The sequence below is a fragment of the Microtus oregoni genome, unplaced genomic scaffold (assembly GCF_018167655.1).
Source record: "Microtus oregoni isolate MIOR12 unplaced genomic scaffold, Mior012 000079F_000, whole genome shotgun sequence".
NCBI classification, from domain to species: Eukaryota; Metazoa; Chordata; class Mammalia; order Rodentia; family Cricetidae; genus Microtus; species Microtus oregoni.
In genome coordinates this window covers 2721300-2737762 of record NW_024544152.1, presented here as the reverse complement: position 1 = coordinate 2737762, position 16463 = coordinate 2721300, and the positions used below count along the sequence as shown (strand labels likewise).

The 16463-nt window shown below is 41.6% G+C and overlaps 2 protein-coding genes across 2 annotated transcripts; both read left to right on the top strand.

Moving 5' to 3' along the window:
• The first annotated feature begins 1419 nt into the window (after positions 1 to 1419).
• Positions 1420 to 3051, top strand: LOC121441544 (E3 ubiquitin-protein ligase RLIM-like). The gene has a single exon (XM_041642774.1). It carries the CDS (start codon positions 1420 to 1422, stop codon positions 3049 to 3051), a length of 1632 nt encoding a protein of 543 aa, XP_041498708.1.
• A 9877-nt stretch (positions 3052 to 12928) lies between these two features.
• Positions 12929 to 14294, top strand: LOC121441543 (E3 ubiquitin-protein ligase RLIM-like). The gene is given in 2 exon segments (XM_041642773.1): positions 12929 to 13455; positions 13457 to 14294. Coding segments are annotated over 2 exon segments (1365 nt in total).
• Positions 14295 to 16463: the final 2169 nt, after the last annotated feature.

The window sequence follows — 16463 nt, the reverse complement described above, 5'->3', positions numbered from 1 at the left end:
GGATTTCAAGCAAAAAGGCTATCCCACAAAATTGGCTCCATTTAGTCTCAGAAGTTCTTGAAGACAGACCCAAGCTATAAAGGAAATGCTATTGGCAAAAAAAGGCAAAAAATTCAGAACAATAGGGAAAAACAAAAGAATTTGAAGCTTTCCAAAGCAAATTCTTGGCGAGGGCTATTACAAGGATCCACAGGATTGGAATATATGTGATGAAAACAGTTTGTCCCTAGGTCACACAACAGCCTTAAATGTTTGGGACAGGATTCAAGAACTAAGAAAAATAATTGAATAATATACCAGGATAAAAAGGGGACTGAGAGACCCTGTTCGTGTCTTTTGAGAAAGGTTACATAAGGCTGTACAAATAGCAGTAACAGATTCAGAAGCTAGATAACTACTTATTAAATCTTTGGCATTTGAAGATGCCAACTAATAAGGCAAAAATGTACTTGGACCTTTAATGATCAGATCAGCACCAGAAAATTAATGGATCCTCCATACAGTGAATGTCGAAACATTTGACTATGATACTAAGGTTTGGATAGGAAAACCAATTTCCAAAGGCATGAGGAGACACCAAAATGCTAAGTATTTTAATTGTAGTAAAATAAGATATCTGAGAAGCAATTGAAGGCAAGGAAATCCTAGAAATAATGTCTCCCCTAGAGATGGCAAAATTAGAAGGTCTCAATCTCCTGGATTATGTAGATGAGGTGGCAAAAGCCCACATTGGATCAATGGATGTAAATTGAGAAAGACGGAAAAAACAATCTTGTACCATTGGGAAACTCCTTGGGGGGGGGGGGGGGGGGCTCTTGCAGGCCTCCATGTCAAACATGTTTGAGTCTTTCCCAATCATTGTAGAGAAAATATCCCACCAAGAAAATTAAAAATCTAGTGGCTGCTGTAAACAACCATACTGTTCTGGATGATAGACTAGTCATGGAGGATGGATTAAAAAGGACTCCATTAGGAAATAGGAAATGCATATGTTGGCAATCTTCCTCCAAGTAACAAAGACCAAATTAAGGAGATCTTATTAATAGCATTGCAATTGAGGGATTACTGAAATACATTCAATAGATAATTTGGGGTGACTTTAAGAAAAGTCATCTTGAGTGGATTTCTGTCACTGCTAGGTAACAATGGGGAAGATAATGGTTGCTGGAGCTATGTCTCAGAATGTGCAGGCGCTGGGCTAGGGGCAGGTCTCTCCCAGGCATTCTGAGGCAGGCTAGAGTGCAGGAGGCAGGCAGGCGGTAGATCTCAGGCAGCCTCTTGGGCAGCGGAGGCGGCAGAGCCCAGCCAGTCCTCTCCAGGCCGGACCACCGAAGCCTAGTGAAGAAACCTGAAGGTCCAGTTGATTGGATTTCAGTACTATTTCATAACAGACAGATAATCGTCCACTTGATCATCAAGATGGAAAACTCAGATTCTAGCGATCAAGGAAATGACCAATCTGCAGCACAGCACAGAAGGCAAGGGGATCGCTTGGATCGGGAAGAAGCTTTCTATGGATTTGTCAATAATCTGAGCGGAGAAGACTCTCGACTTCTGAGAGACAACCATTTGCTAGGCACCCCAGGTCAAAGTACTGGGGAGGAGCTCTATAGAAGACTTCAGCAAATTAAACAGTGGCCGGTGCTGCCACCTCTGCCTCCGCCGCCGCCGCAGAGCTCAGAAGAAAACGGAGACTCTTCAGATGACAAGTCCAATGGTGACTCCATAATAGATTGCCTTAGCTCTGTCAGACAGACTGGCAATACAACAAGAAGTGGTCAGAGAGGTAATCAGTCCGTGAGGGCAGTGAGCCACACTAATCCAAACAGTCGTGATTTCAGATTCAGTTTAGAGACCAAAGTTAACCGTAATAATGGAAGCCAAACTTCAGAGAATGAAAATGAACCATCTGCTACACGTCTTAGTTTAGAAAACATGGATCGCAGTATCCTCAGTCAAATGGAAAGTACAGCATCTGAGACATCATCTGCCAGAACACCTAGGTCAGAACACAGTTCTGCTGAAGCATTAACAGATGTGCCATCCACCAGAGGTCGGAGGAGGGCAAGAAGCCCGAAACCAGAACACCAGCGAAGAACCAGAGCCAGAGCTGAAAGAAGTAGTTCTTCTCTGCCCCCAGCAAATGAAATTCCACGAAGATCTCATCATAGCATCTCATCTCAGACTTTTGAGCTGCCTTTGGTAAACGAGATCGAGGGAAGTTCTAGAGCCCCTCACCAGATAACTAGCCCTGAGTTGCTAGGTAGAGGTCGTTTTGTGGCTTCTGGGTCAAGAAATTCTGCTGCTCAAGGGACAAGCTCTTCAGACACAGATGCCAATGGTGAAGCGGCAGGATCTGGTCAAAGACCTCCAACCAGAGACCTTCAAGTCAGAAGAGTTCTGCTGGCAGAAGACCGGCAGAGAGATAGCGCAGCTAGCAGAACTCTGTCGAGGTCTCAGATCCCAAACAACACGGTCACTTATGAAAGTGAACCTGGAGGTTTTCTAGGCACTTCTACACATTCTGAACGTGCAGCTGGGTCAACCTCTATGAGTACTCACAGCTTTTCCACTCTTTCAATCTTCAATACTGGATCAAGGGAAACTACATCTCCTCCAATTCAACCCAGGTTCAGGCAGAGAACAACACCTTTTGGTGAGCTTGCATGGAGTGGTAACAACTCTGCTTCCATCCCCAGCTACAACCCTGGCCCCATTTCCATCGATGAATATTCAGAAAGTATCTCACAGATGTTTCAAGGAGGTGTTGAAGCAACCCAACTTTACCCCTTTAATGACAACCACCTAATGAGAAGACCCACCAATGTCCAGATTAATAACTTGGCAACGAGAAGTTTTGGTGAAAACGATGCATTGAAGACATGCACTGTCTGCATGACTCAATATACAGAAGGCGACAGAATTTGTGAGCTACCTTGCTCCCATGAGTACCATGTCCCCTGCATCGAACGCTGGTTTTGGGAGCATAACACCTGTCCCGTTTGTCGCACTGTTGTCTTATCTTCCTGGAGCAGACGAAGGGTTATATAATGAGGACAGAACTCTCGAAGCTGTGTTGCTAAAATAGTGACCGGCAAATGGAAATCGCTTCCTTTATCTCCATGTTTTGCATGGCGCTTTAACATAAAGTCACATCCTGAATCGAGTCATTGCTTTCTGAGGGAATCGTGTCTTTTTTCTAGTTTCTCTTTCAGGATAGAAAGAATATTTCAGACGCTACGTGCATGTGGACACTTTTGAATAGCACTCCTATCTCTTGAGATCTGTAGGATGAATACAAGTATTTTTAGTGGGAGTTGCTTTTTTATTTGACCAAGTCCATGACTATTACATATTACTAGTGTTGCAGACATTAAAGATAAGGTTGTTCGTATAGGTGTCAGGTGTCCAAAGTATTCTCTCTCAACCTTTGTAACAGGCAGAGAGTGCACGTGTGAGGGTGTCTGCTCTTCCCCTTCAGTACAGTTCACTATGTTTATGATCAATAACAGTGTTGTCATTGAGTTACCTAGTATATGGTTCTTTTCAGAAAACTGTTTTGAAATGTACATTGCTGTATCATGCTTAACTTGGCAAGGTCTGAGGAAAGAGTATCTCAAAGTCACAGTTTAAGCAAATATAAACAGCTGTGACCTCAAAAAAAAAAAACCAGAAAACTTACCTTGATACTTAGATCCATTAAATAACGTAAGATCATTGGTTTCAGTAACTGAAGCTAAATAAGCTGTTTCCAGCAATGCCTGTATAGCAATGTTGAGAAAAACCAGAATTTATATTAAGGATTCCAGGAGGCCAAGCTGTTTCTGGCTCATGAATACATCATGGAAAAACATTGTTCCTCTTTTCAGACCAAACTTTCTAGTTACTCAGGAAGATTGATAAGACATAAGTAGTAGACATTGAAGAGTGTCACAAAGAAAGCAGACATTAAAGAATCAGTGAAGTTGAGAATAAAAAAGGGGTTGTCGGATGATTTCAACCCAAGTGAGGATCTTGCCATGAGAGTGTAAATTGGAGAGGAGGTGAGTGGGACAAATTGAGTTTGTTTGAGTCTTATAATTGTGTGTGTAGGAGTTTCTCAGAGTGTTTGATCTCCAAAGGCACCTGGATCACCAATGTAGTTATGGGAACCAATTGATAGTGATTATTAAGTGTAGTCATGAGTTTCCAAGATTTAAATGGGTTAAAATGCTTTCTATTATACAATGCACCTTGAAACCAAGGGTCCCTTCTATCTTCCCATTGGTCTTGGTTATACATTTGGAGTGTGTTGACAATAGTGGTTTGGAGAAGTCAGAATTCCAATGACTGTCTGGTGTCATCTGCCCACTGTGTGATGCCAGTACTTGGCCAATAGATTTTGGAAATGCATTTGGGACATCTTTTGTAATTGGGAAGATCTCATAATTTTGGGAAGATTAAGCAGGTGGAGGGTCATTCATTGTGTTTCGATGAAATAGAGCAGGACTGAATAAGAATTGTTACAGGAATACTGCACCCAGTTTTGAGACAGGAAGCTTTACAGATAACACAGGTAGAATCCTTTTTTGGCTTCTAAGATTTCCATGGCCTGAATTTCTAGACATAATCTGACATATTAAGGTTGAAGAGAAGCATGAGAAGACATAATATTCATCTTGTTCAAAGATAGAGGCAATGGGGATTTAAAAGTAATTAAGGGCACAAGGACCATAGGGATGAGAAAGTAAAGGAGGGTCTTAGAGAGTGTTAGTGAATGAGGAAGGCGAGGGGGATTGAAAAGGTTTTGAATGAGACAGATGTACCCAATTTGAGATTTTCCAGAGTCTAACTTCAGTCAGTCAAAAATACCATAGTATAGGTTACTTGCCATTTGAGTTGCATAGGCAGAAGTGGTTTCTTAAGGCTTGCAAGGAGAATCTTTTCTGTCTACACAGAAAAAAAAATGCAGGATTTGTGAATGACCTGAGAAGTAAGCTGTTAGTATGTGTTCATATGAACCATTGGATTTCCTGCAGGAGGGGGGAGTTAATTAGAGATGGAATGGGTAAGGGATATAGTCCCAGAAAAAGAAGGGGTCTCCCAAACATAAATTCAAATGGAGAATGATTGATGGGTTTTAGCTAGAGAGATAAATTTAATACAATTGAAAAGAAGGTTCACAGTAAATTTGTTAAGTATTTTTTAGGGTTCTACAGGTGTGTTATACCTTACGAGAAAACATTAAAATTATGGATATGGGATGGGAAAATACCAGGGCATTTACAAAGTTTAGCTCAGGCCCTGGGTAATCTGAGAGGTGAATTCTGGACTCTATGGAAGTAAGCAGTTCAAAGAAAGACACTATGTAATAGAGTAGAAGAATAATTACTGTGAATAAGTCAATCCAGCAAGAGTATTTGTCAATTTAGACTAAAAAATATTAATAACATTTTATAATGGGCAATTGCCCTAAGTCATTTTGCCAATCACAGTCAGGAAACAGTCACTGGGTATGGTGAGTTGGAAACAGGGGATTATATATTGGAGGTCTATTTAGCACCCTCTATACATTGTAGTTTTAGGATATATTATGTACAAAGGTCCTATCTACTGTAATGAGAGTCAGGTGGGTTTGGAGAAAGGATAGAATGGATTTGGTATTAGGGCAAAATATGTGATAATATTAGTGAATGATGTGTTGAAGGAGGGCTATGTATGTTTTTATCTGGGTCATGCAGTTGTGTACCTTGGAGGGAAGTAGGGTGAGCTATAAGGGATCAAAGGGCAGCTTGAGAGCTCCTATGTCAGCACAGGTATTACATTTACTACAGTGGAGTGGACAGTCTGATGTGCTTTAAAATGAAGAAAGCCAATTTGAGAGGGTAAGAGAGAAACCTTCAGGAATTTATGACTATATGAACAGTTAGTGATATAATTGTCTTTTGTCTTCATAAATACTGTTACCTTCCCGATATCCAAGTGTGTTAAGAGAATGGGATAAGCATATTTAGGGTCTGTGTACACTGTTGACACATATTTCGGACAATTTGGATGTCTCTGGTTAGGGATACCTATTCTGCCTGCTGATGTGTCTTTTGTGGACATATGGAAGCTGCCTGATGACATCAACTGAGAGACTACTGCATATCCCATAAACATGGTGAGCATCTCAGAGCAAGGAACTGCCATTTCTTTAAAAAGTAAAATCAGAAATAGATAGAAGAATCCCTTATATATGGAACGATGTGGGAGGAGAACTTCAAGGTTCTCATTGGAGGAGTGAAGAGCATCTGAAGAATGTTGATGCAAAGGGAATAAGTTCAAATGTGTTAATGGGGTACAAATAAGAATTATGAGTTATTTTTTGTAAAAGAAGTTTGGTGATATATAATTGAGATAGCAGAAGGGATTGGAGTCCTTTGTAATTAAAGAGAGAGAGAGAGAGAGAGAGAGAGAGAGAGAGAGGAAGATATGTTGTAATGGAGTTCCCTTAGTTAATGTTTTAGATTCACAGAGAAGGTTTGAAGCAGCCAGCCATGAATTGTATTGTTCAGAGTTTTGGAGAGGTAAGCAACAAGGACAAAGAAAGGCCAAAAACGTATTCGAAGACCCCATGTTTATAACCTTGTTTTCAGAAGTGTAGAGATGTAAAGGTCTGTATAGATTTGGGGAACAGAGTTCCAGGGCAGAGAGGAGAACACTTTTTTAAGTCTAAGGAACTGTTTTTTTTTTATGAGAAAAAGTGGCTCATGAGGAGATTTAGAAGTGTTTGAGGACATGCAAGTGAAAGTCCAGTGACATGAATGGAGGAAGTTGGGCCAACCTTAATAAAAGAAATTAAAGCAACTGAGATTTTGTTGAAGGTAGAGATAGGGAATAGAGGTAAGCATGGTGGTTCTGAGTGAGGTGTTTATTGGTTGGTGTAAAAGAGATTCCTAGGCTTGTGGTGGGGTAGGGGAGAGAGGAGCTTTGAAAAGTGAGTTTTGTATTCTCTAGAGCTAGGAAATTGATGAGAGAGGCAGTCAAATTGACTGTCATTAAATGAAGGACTGTAAAGGAGAACATGTTCCTACTGAAGCTGACAGGAGGAAAAGGGGAAAGGCAGTCCAGCTGCTTGGCAAGGGCCTACTTTAAGAGGTGGGGGCTATCTACAAATCACTAGAGAAAGACAATTGTTGGGATTATTGAGTATTAGAGTCTGCTTATATGAAGGCAGGTGGATCTTGATAATTGATATCTAATGGAATTAAGAAAAAAATCATCTTTAAATTCTAGGACCAAGAAGTGAGTAGTGTAGCCAGAGATAATAAGGATAGTATAAAGAATAGAAATCACAGGATTCAGTGGAGCAATGGCAGCATTATTAATGGAAAAAAATTCCAGAACCATGAGAAAGTTCTGGTCTTTCACGGCCAATATGGGGGTAATTTATGGTGAAGAGTTGAAATGTTGAAACAGCTTGGATAAAAGAGATTAAATAAAAGGTTTGAGGCTTCAGAGCCTGGTTACAGTTAGGGGGTGTTGGCATTTGGAGATACAGGCAGAGGGTCAATGAAAGTAATAAAGTGGAAAATGATTTATAGCAAGAAAAGGAGAGTAGTAATCTATTAAGTGGGACTGACAAAATAAGAAGGCAGAGGACAGGAGAGATTTTATGATTCCTTGGAGAGAGAGAGTACAAATGGAGGCAGAAGAAAGGGGTAAAGAGTTTTAGAGGTGTCTTAGGAGCTGTTGCCAGGGTCAAAGACAAAATTCATGCCATGTTTGAAGAGAATCTCTCTCCCTAGTAATGAAAAAGCATGTGAGGGTATAAGGGAAAGATGAGTGAGAAAAGGAAAAGCCTTTGAAGGAACTAGTTATAGAATAAGATCTGAATAGGTATGGAAAACCAGCCCTTCCCCCTGACTATTCAGGGGGTACAGGGATGAGCAGGACTCCAGAATTTCATCAAGACTAAAAGAGTGATATTGATATCCAGAAGGAACATAATAAGGAGACCTAACACAAGATTTGAGACTCAAAGCTCCCAGAGAGTGATTGTTGTCAGTTTAGTGAGGTCCATAGTACAGCCCAGGCCACATCAATCCTCAGCTGCTAGGCACAGTAGGTTTAAAAGGGGTGTAGAACTCATTGTCCACTCGGACTCACTGAACATAGCAGACAATGAGGACTACTGAGAACTCAAGAACAATGGCAATGGGTTTTTGATCCTACTGCACATACTGGATTTGGGGGAGCCTAGGCAGTTTGGATGCTCAACTTACACCTGGATGGAGGTGGGCAGTCCTTGGACTTCCCACAGGTCAGGGAACCCTGACGAGGGAGGGGGAATTGATTGGGGGAGGGGGAGGTAAATGGGAGGCGGTGGCGGGGAAGAGACAGAAATCTTTAATAAATAATAATAATAATAATAATAATAATAATAAAGGTAATGTAGAAAGGTCGGATTACTCCAGGAATGTTGTGCCCTGAGGACACTGTGATTCTCAATGACCCTCATAGTGAAACTTAGGACAAAGTCAAAGAGGTCTTTGAGGATTTGAAAAAAACACAAGCCCAGTAAATTTGTTTCCTAACTCGAAGCAAGAACATGCCTATTCCTTCTGACCAGAAGTTTTCCTCTTTTAGGATATCCCAGTACTGGGAGGTTGTTGGAGGGGCTTATCGAAGAGTAGTACTTATGTTTTTGCTTGCACTCATCATGGTTATGGAAGATGTTAAATGCCACTGCCAGAACCTTGATTTGGTGTGTAAGCTGGCCTCAATGTAGACCTTTGATTTTGGCCTTTATATGTGTAAAAGATTGGGCAGAAATTTAGGTCATAAGGAGCTGTTGGCCATATGGGATTTCCAGTTCTAGGTTTGTATGGTGGAGCAAGATCTGTGTAAGGCAAAGGATGAGTTGAGGTGAATTTTCAGAGTTGTCTTGAATTACCTCTTGGAACTTTTGAAATTTAATGTTTTGAGGTCTGTTCCCCTTAGGACAAAGAGGAGACAATCATTTTTGCCTTTGTAATTCCAATGAGGATCAATTTTGGGGACTGCCGTAAATATAGTTGGTGGGAGCAATCTGTTTGAAGTATTTTATGTGCATTATTACAAGTCTTTTCCTAAACACATCTGTATTCTCAGGGATACAGTTATTAGAAATAATTGTATAGAGGTCATGAATGGTAACCGGATTGTGAACTACATTAGGTATTGAAATAGTTTCATCAAGGTTGTAGGGATTAAGATAAAGGAAACCAGACATTTTTCCACATGGGAAAGAGAAAGAGACACTAAAGAAGAATGGGACATAAACACAAGAAGGAACTCTAGCAACCTCTTTAAGGAATAGGCGTGGGGAGAAAGCTGTAGGCAATTTTTCACAGAATCCAGCATTACAAAAACTAAAAGGAAAGTGGCTCACTGGGCAATTTGATTCTGTGATTTTTCTTATACATTTATTAATTTTATTTTGGGATTTAGCTTTGTTTTTATTGTTATATTCTTAATAAAACAGTTTGATAACAGAGCCATGAATGAATCAATTTTAGAGATGATACAGTCTTTACAGATGAATAATGACGAGCAAGCTGAAAAAAATAATATCTTTGAAAATGATAACATTAATTTTAGAGACAAATTTTAATCTATGGCAAATGGCGAAGGGAAATTATCTGAAAGAATTCATACTGTTGAATTTAATAATCAAAATAGGTTAAAAAATTGCGATAGATTAACAAATAGGGTATCTCTCCAGGAAGGCAATCTGCACGCCATCCAAATAATGTCCAAGGATGAGATGTTATCTTTACTGGAAAAAAAAATCATACCTTGGAATCATATGTGGAGAAGAAGGACCAGAAGCTAAGTTACTCAAGGAAGGCACTAAAACTATACACAGGAAAAGAAATTCATACTTCACAAACAGCAGTGGTAAAAACATTTGAAATAATGGAGAAAGTTATCATTACTGATGAGCAGGGAGAGAAGGTACAAGGACAGTACATAACAATATATGTCAGAGTCAGGGATGACTCATCCAAGAGTCTAGCTAGGTATCCTGCAGTCTCCCCTGACAAGCCATCCAGTACCAAATACACAAAAGGTTTCAAAGGATGTAAATGGCAACCTATAAGTATGAATGTTCTACAGGAAATTAAGCAAGCAATAGTATCCTATGCCTTGCATTCTTCATTTGTTAGGGAAATGGTAAAAAAGGTGGACTTCAAGCAAGAAGGATATCACATAAAATTGACTCCAATTAGTTTCAGAAGTTCTTGAAGACAGACCCAAGCAATTATGGAAATGCTATTGGCAAAAAAGGCAAACATTTCAGAACAATAGGGAAAAACAAAAGAATTTGAAGCTTCCCAAAAGCAAATTCTTGACGAGGGCTATTAAAAGGATCCACAGGATTGGGATATATGTGTTGAAAACAGTTTGTCCCTATGTCACACAACGGCCTTATATGTTTGGGACAGGATTCAAGAACTAAGAAAAATAATTGGATAATATACCCGGAATAAAAGGGGACTGAGAGACCCTGTTCGTGACTTTAAAGAAAGGTTAAATAAGGCTGTACAAATAGCAGTAACAGATTCAGAAGCTAGATAACTACTTATTAAATCTTTGGCATTTGAAGATGCCAACTAATAAGGCAAAAATGTACTTGGACCTTTAATGATCAGATCAGCACCAGAAAATAAATGGATCCTACATACAGTGAATGTTGAAACATTTGACTATAATACTAAGGTTTGGGTAGGAAAAGCAATTTCCAAAGGCATGAGGAGACACCAAAATGCTAAGTATTTTAATTGTAGTAAAATAAGATACCTGAGAAGCAATTGTAGGCAAGGAATTCCTAGAAATAATGTCTCCCCTAGAGATGGCAAAATTAGAAGGTCTCAATCTCCGGGATTATGTAGATGAGGTGGCAAAAGCCAACATTGGATCAATGATTGTAGATTGAGAAAGACGGACAAAACAATCTTGTACCATTGGGAAACTCCTTGGGGGGCCTCATGCAGGTCTCCATGTCAAACATGTTTGAGTCTTTCCCATTCATTGTAGAGAAAATATCCCACCAAGAAAATTAAAAATCTAGTGGCTGCTGTAAACAACCATACTGTTCTGGATGATAGACTAGTCATGGAGGATGGATTAAAAAGAACTCCATTAGGAAATAGGAAATGCATATGTTGGCAAACTTCCTCCAATTAACAAAGACCAAATTAAAGAGTTCTTATACATAGCATTGCAATTGAGGGATTACTGAACACAGGTGCAGACATGACTATTGTTACTTCAGAATCTTGGCATCCGAATTGACCTCTTCAAGAGACAGATGTTCAATTCCTAGGAATTGGAACCCTGTATCTAGTGAAACAAAGCATGAGATGGGTTGAATGCACGGGGCCAGAGGACAGTGAGAAAGGCTGAGGCCATATGTGGTTAAGATCACAGTGAATTTATGAGGACATGACCCGTTGAATGTTCTGACCTATCAGGCCAAGGAGTTTTCTTTATTAATTAACCAATGAAAGCAACAGATAGATAGAAGACCCACCTACATCAGTGTGTGATTTCTTTCTGGGTCTCCCAATATTGGAGTCTGCTAGGAGCAAAGAGTGGTGTGTTTAAATAGAGTTCTCTTGCCTTGTCTACCATTTATGAAACTGCTGATCCTGGACTAGCCAAGGGTCAGACCTTCAACATGTCCATCTTCTTTGGGAGTGTCTCTTCTTTGTATAGCAACAACATCTACTACACACACTCTGCTTTCCAAGCCTTAGGGCTATGCAGCTGCTCCCATGTTCCACCTTCTCCAGAGTTTATGTTTCGGGCTCTGCCTACTTACCAAGTTGATGAGAGGCCCCTGAACACTTTGAAGAGTGGGGAAGGGGAGCAAAGAGAGGACTGAGATCTGAGCAGGAGGCTCAGGCTCTGTGTTTTCATAAGTCACCCCTCAGTGAACACTCAGTGGGAGGAAGGGGGCTATGGAAAACAAGCGTTCCAATGGGTCTGAGTTTCTGTTTTCCATCCTGCCGGTAGTGAAATGCATGGCAGAAAGGGACCTCTAGAAGTCAAACTTCCTGCCGACCTCGGGTGACAGTAACAGTTCCTTACACTTACATTTGAGGGCTGGTCTAGAAATCACCATTCCCCTTAGCACCCTAATTGGATGCCAACCTGACAGGATCAGCATGTCCATATCTGCTTTCCCCTTCTCTGTAATAGTGCCTATATCTATCTCCCACTCGAGGGCTATAGCAGGGTATCTTCAGGCTCCCTGAATTAATCCTTGTTCTCTTGACACCAGAGTAGCAAAGGTCAACCCCTTGGTTCCTTTTCATGATGGCACCTAGCCACTGTGATTGGGGAAGGGCACAATGAACATCCTGTGTGATGCCAACGTATCATGAAGCAGTCACTATCTCACTAAATTTCCCAGCGTGATGACAGCCTTGCAAGAAGATTGGGCTTGTCCTATGAGTAGGTCTACCAGTCACTCTTCCCCAAGCCCACCTGGTACGCTTTGGCTGAATCATCTGCTTTCTAAATAGGACTTCTTGAGTCCTCTGGAGTAGCTGAGAAAGAGGACCTGAAATACATTCAATAGATAATTTGGGGTGACTTTAAGAAAAGTCATCTTGAGTGGATTTCTGTCACTGCTAGGTAACAATGGGGAAGATAATGGTTGCTGGAGCTATGTCTCAGAATGTGCAGGCGCTGGGCTAGGGGCAGGTCTCTCCCAGGCATTCTGAGGCAGGCTAGAGTGCAGGAGGCAGGCAGGCGGTAGATCTCAGGCAGCCTCTCGGGCAGCGGAGGCGGCAGAGCCCAGCCAGTCCTCTCCAGGCCGGACCACCGAAGCCTAGTGAAGAAACCTGAAGGTCCAGTTGATTGGATTTCAGTACTATTTCATAACAGACAGATAATCGTCCACTTGATCATCAAGATGGAAAACTCAGATTCTAGCGATCAAGGAAATGACCAATCTGCAGCACAGCACAGAAGGCAAGGGGATCGCTTGGATCGGGAAGAAGCTTTCTATGGATTTGTCAATAATCTGAGCGGAGAAGACTCTCGACTTCTGAGAGACAACCATTTGCTAGGCACCCCAGGTCAAAGTACTGGGGAGGAGCTCTATAGAAGACTTCAGCAAATTAAACAGTGGCCGGTGCTGCCACCTCTGCCTCCGCCGCCGCCGCAGAGCTCAGAAGAAAACGGAGACTCTTCAGATGACAAGTCCAATGGTGACTCCATAATAGATTGCCTTAGCTCTGTCAGACAGACTGGCAATACAACAAGAAGTGGTCAGAGAGGTAATCAGTCCGTGAGGGCAGTGAGCCACACTAATCCAAACAGTCGTGATTTCAGATTCAGTTTAGAGACCAAAGTTAACCGTAATAATGGAAGCCAAACTTCAGAGAATGAAAATGAACCATCTGCTACACGTCTTAATTTAGAAATCATGGATCGCAGTATCCCTTCAAATGGAAAGTACAGCATCTGAGACATCATCTGCCAGAACACCTAGGTCAGAACACAGTTCTGCTGAAGCATTAACAGATGTGCCATCCACCAGAGGTCGGAGGAGGGCAAGAAGCCGGAAACCAGAACACCAGCGAAGAACCAGAGCCAGAGCTGAAAGAAGTAGTTCTTCTCTGCCCCCAGCAAATGAAATTCCACGAAGATCTCATCATAGCATCTCATCTCAGACTTTTGAGCTGCCTTTGGTAAACGAGATCGAGGGAAGTTCTAGAGCCCCTCACCAGATAACTAGCCCTGAGTTGCTAGGTAGAGGTCGTTTTGTGGCTTCTGGGTCAAGAAATTCTGCTGCTCAAGGGACAAGCTCTTCAGACACAGATGCCAATGGTGAAGTGGCAGGATCTGGTCAAAGACCTCCAACCAGAGACCTTCAAGTCAGAAGAGTTCTGCTGGCAGAAGACCGGCAGAGAGATAGCGCAGCTAGCAGAACTCTGTCGAGGTCTCAGATCCCAAACAACACGGTCACTTATGAAAGTGAACCTGGAGGTTTTCTAGGCACTTCTACACATTCTGAACGTGCAGCTGGGTCAACCTCTATGAGTACTCACAGCTTTTCCACTCTTTCAATCTTCAATACTGGATCAAGGGAAACTACATCTCCTCCAATTCAACCCAGGTTCAGGCAGAGAACAACACCTTTTGGTGAGCTTGCATGGAGTGGTAACAACTCTGCTTCCATCCCCAGCTACAACCCTGGCCCCCTTTCCATTGATGCATATTCAGAAAGTATCTCACAGATGTTTCAAGGAGGTGTTGAAGCTTTACCCCTTTAATGACAACCACCTAATTACAAGACCCACCAATGTCCAGATTAATAACTTGGCAACGAGAAGTTTTGGTGAAAACGATGCATTGAAGACATGCACTGTATGCATGACTCAATATACAGAAGGCGACAGAATTTGTGAGCTACCTTGCTCCCATGAGTACCATGTCCCCTGCATCGAACGCTGGTTTTGGGAGCATAACACATGTCCCATTTGTCGCACTGTTGTCTTAACTTCCTGGAGCAGACGAAAGGTTATATAATGAGGACAGAACTCTCCAAGCTGTGTTGCTAAAATAGTGACCGGCAAATGGAAATCGCTTCCTTTATCTCCATGTTTTGCATGGTGCTTTAATATAAAGTCACATCCTGAATCGAGTCATTGCTTTCTGAGGGAATCGTATCTTTTTTCTAGTTTCTCTTTCAGGATAGAAAGAATATTTCAGACGCTACGTGCATGTGGACACTTTTGAATAGCACTCCTATCTCTTGAGTTCTGTAGGATGAATACAGTATTTTTAGTGGGAGTTGCTTTTTTATTTGACCAAGTCTATGACTATTACATATTATTATTGTTGCAGACATTAAAGATAAGGTTGTTCGTATAGGTTTCAGGTGTCCAAAGTATTCTCTCTCAACCTTTGTTACAGGCAGAGAGCACACATGTGAGGGTGTCTGCTTTTCCCCTTCAGTACAGTTCACTATGTTTATGATCAATAACAGTGTTGTCATTGAGTTACCTAGTATATGGTTCTTTTCAGAAAACTGTTTTGAAATGTACATTGCTGTATCATGCTTAACTTGGCAAGGTCTGAGGAAAGAGTATCTCAAAGTCCCTGTTTAGGCAAATAAAAACTGTTGTGACCTCAAAGAAAAACAGAAAACTTACCTTGATACTTATGTCCCTTGTATAAGGTAAGATCATTGGTTTCAGTGAATGAAGCTAATTAAGCTGTTTCCTCCAATGCCTGTATTGCAGTGTTGAGGAGGCCAAGCTGTTTCTGGCTCGTGGATACATCATGGAAAAACATTGTTCCTCTTTTCAGACCACACTTTCTTGTTACTCAGGAGGATTAATAAGACATGGGACCTTTGTTTTATTACTTCAATCCTTTTTCCATTTCCCACTTTAAGTCTCTGCAAAATGTTTTTCTCAATGTTCTCTATGCATATTTGGAGGAACAAGTAGGCTGAGAGCATTCATGAGGTAAAGCCATTATAGCTGATGCCTCCTTCCGACCCTGACATTTCTCTTTCCAGGAAGACGTCTTCATTAATGGTTCCCTGTGAATTCTTTCTTTCTTTCTTTCTTTCTTTCTTTCTTTCGTTCTTAAATATTTCTATCTCCTTCCTTCCTTCTTTCCTTCCTTCCTTCTTTCCTTCCTTCCTTCTATTTCCCTCTTACTCCCTTTACTTTCCTTCCGCCTCCCTCTCCTAAGAGAAATCAGGGTTCCCTGCCTAGTAGAAAGTCCAAGGCCCTCCCCATCCAACCAGGTCTAAGAATGTGTTCATCCAAACAGACTAGGTGCCCAAAAAGCTAATACGTGCAGTAGAATGTAAACCCAATGCCTTTATCATTAACCTCTCAGCCCTCATTAACAGCCATATTCAGAATCTGGTTTGATCACATGCTTATTCAATCCCAGTCCAGCTGGCCTTGGTGAGCTCCCATTAGATCAGTCACACCATTTCAGAGGGTGGACGCACACCTCGCGGTCATGACTTTCTTGCTCACGTTGTCCCTCCTTCTGTTCTTCATCTGAACCTGGGGTGGTCAGTCCAGTGCTCCATTATGGGTCTCTGTCTCTATCCCCATCCATCACTGGATGAATGTTCTATGGTGATATGCAAGATATTCCCATGGTGTGGCTATGGGAGAAGGCCAGTTCAGACATTCTCCCCTCTGTTGCTCAAAGACCTACCTGGGGACATCTCCTTGGACACCTGGGAATCCCTCTAGAGCCAAGTCTCTTGCCAACCCTAAAATGGCTCCCTTAATTAAGATATCTACTTCACTGATCCCATATCCACCCTTCCTCCATCTCAACCATCTCATTCCCCCAATCTCTCCCCAATCCTCCCCTTCTCCCATCTCTCTCCCCATCTCCCCTTCCCTTCAACTCACCACCAGCCCTGAGCTCCCAACTTTTGCCTAGCAATCTTGTCTACTTCCATT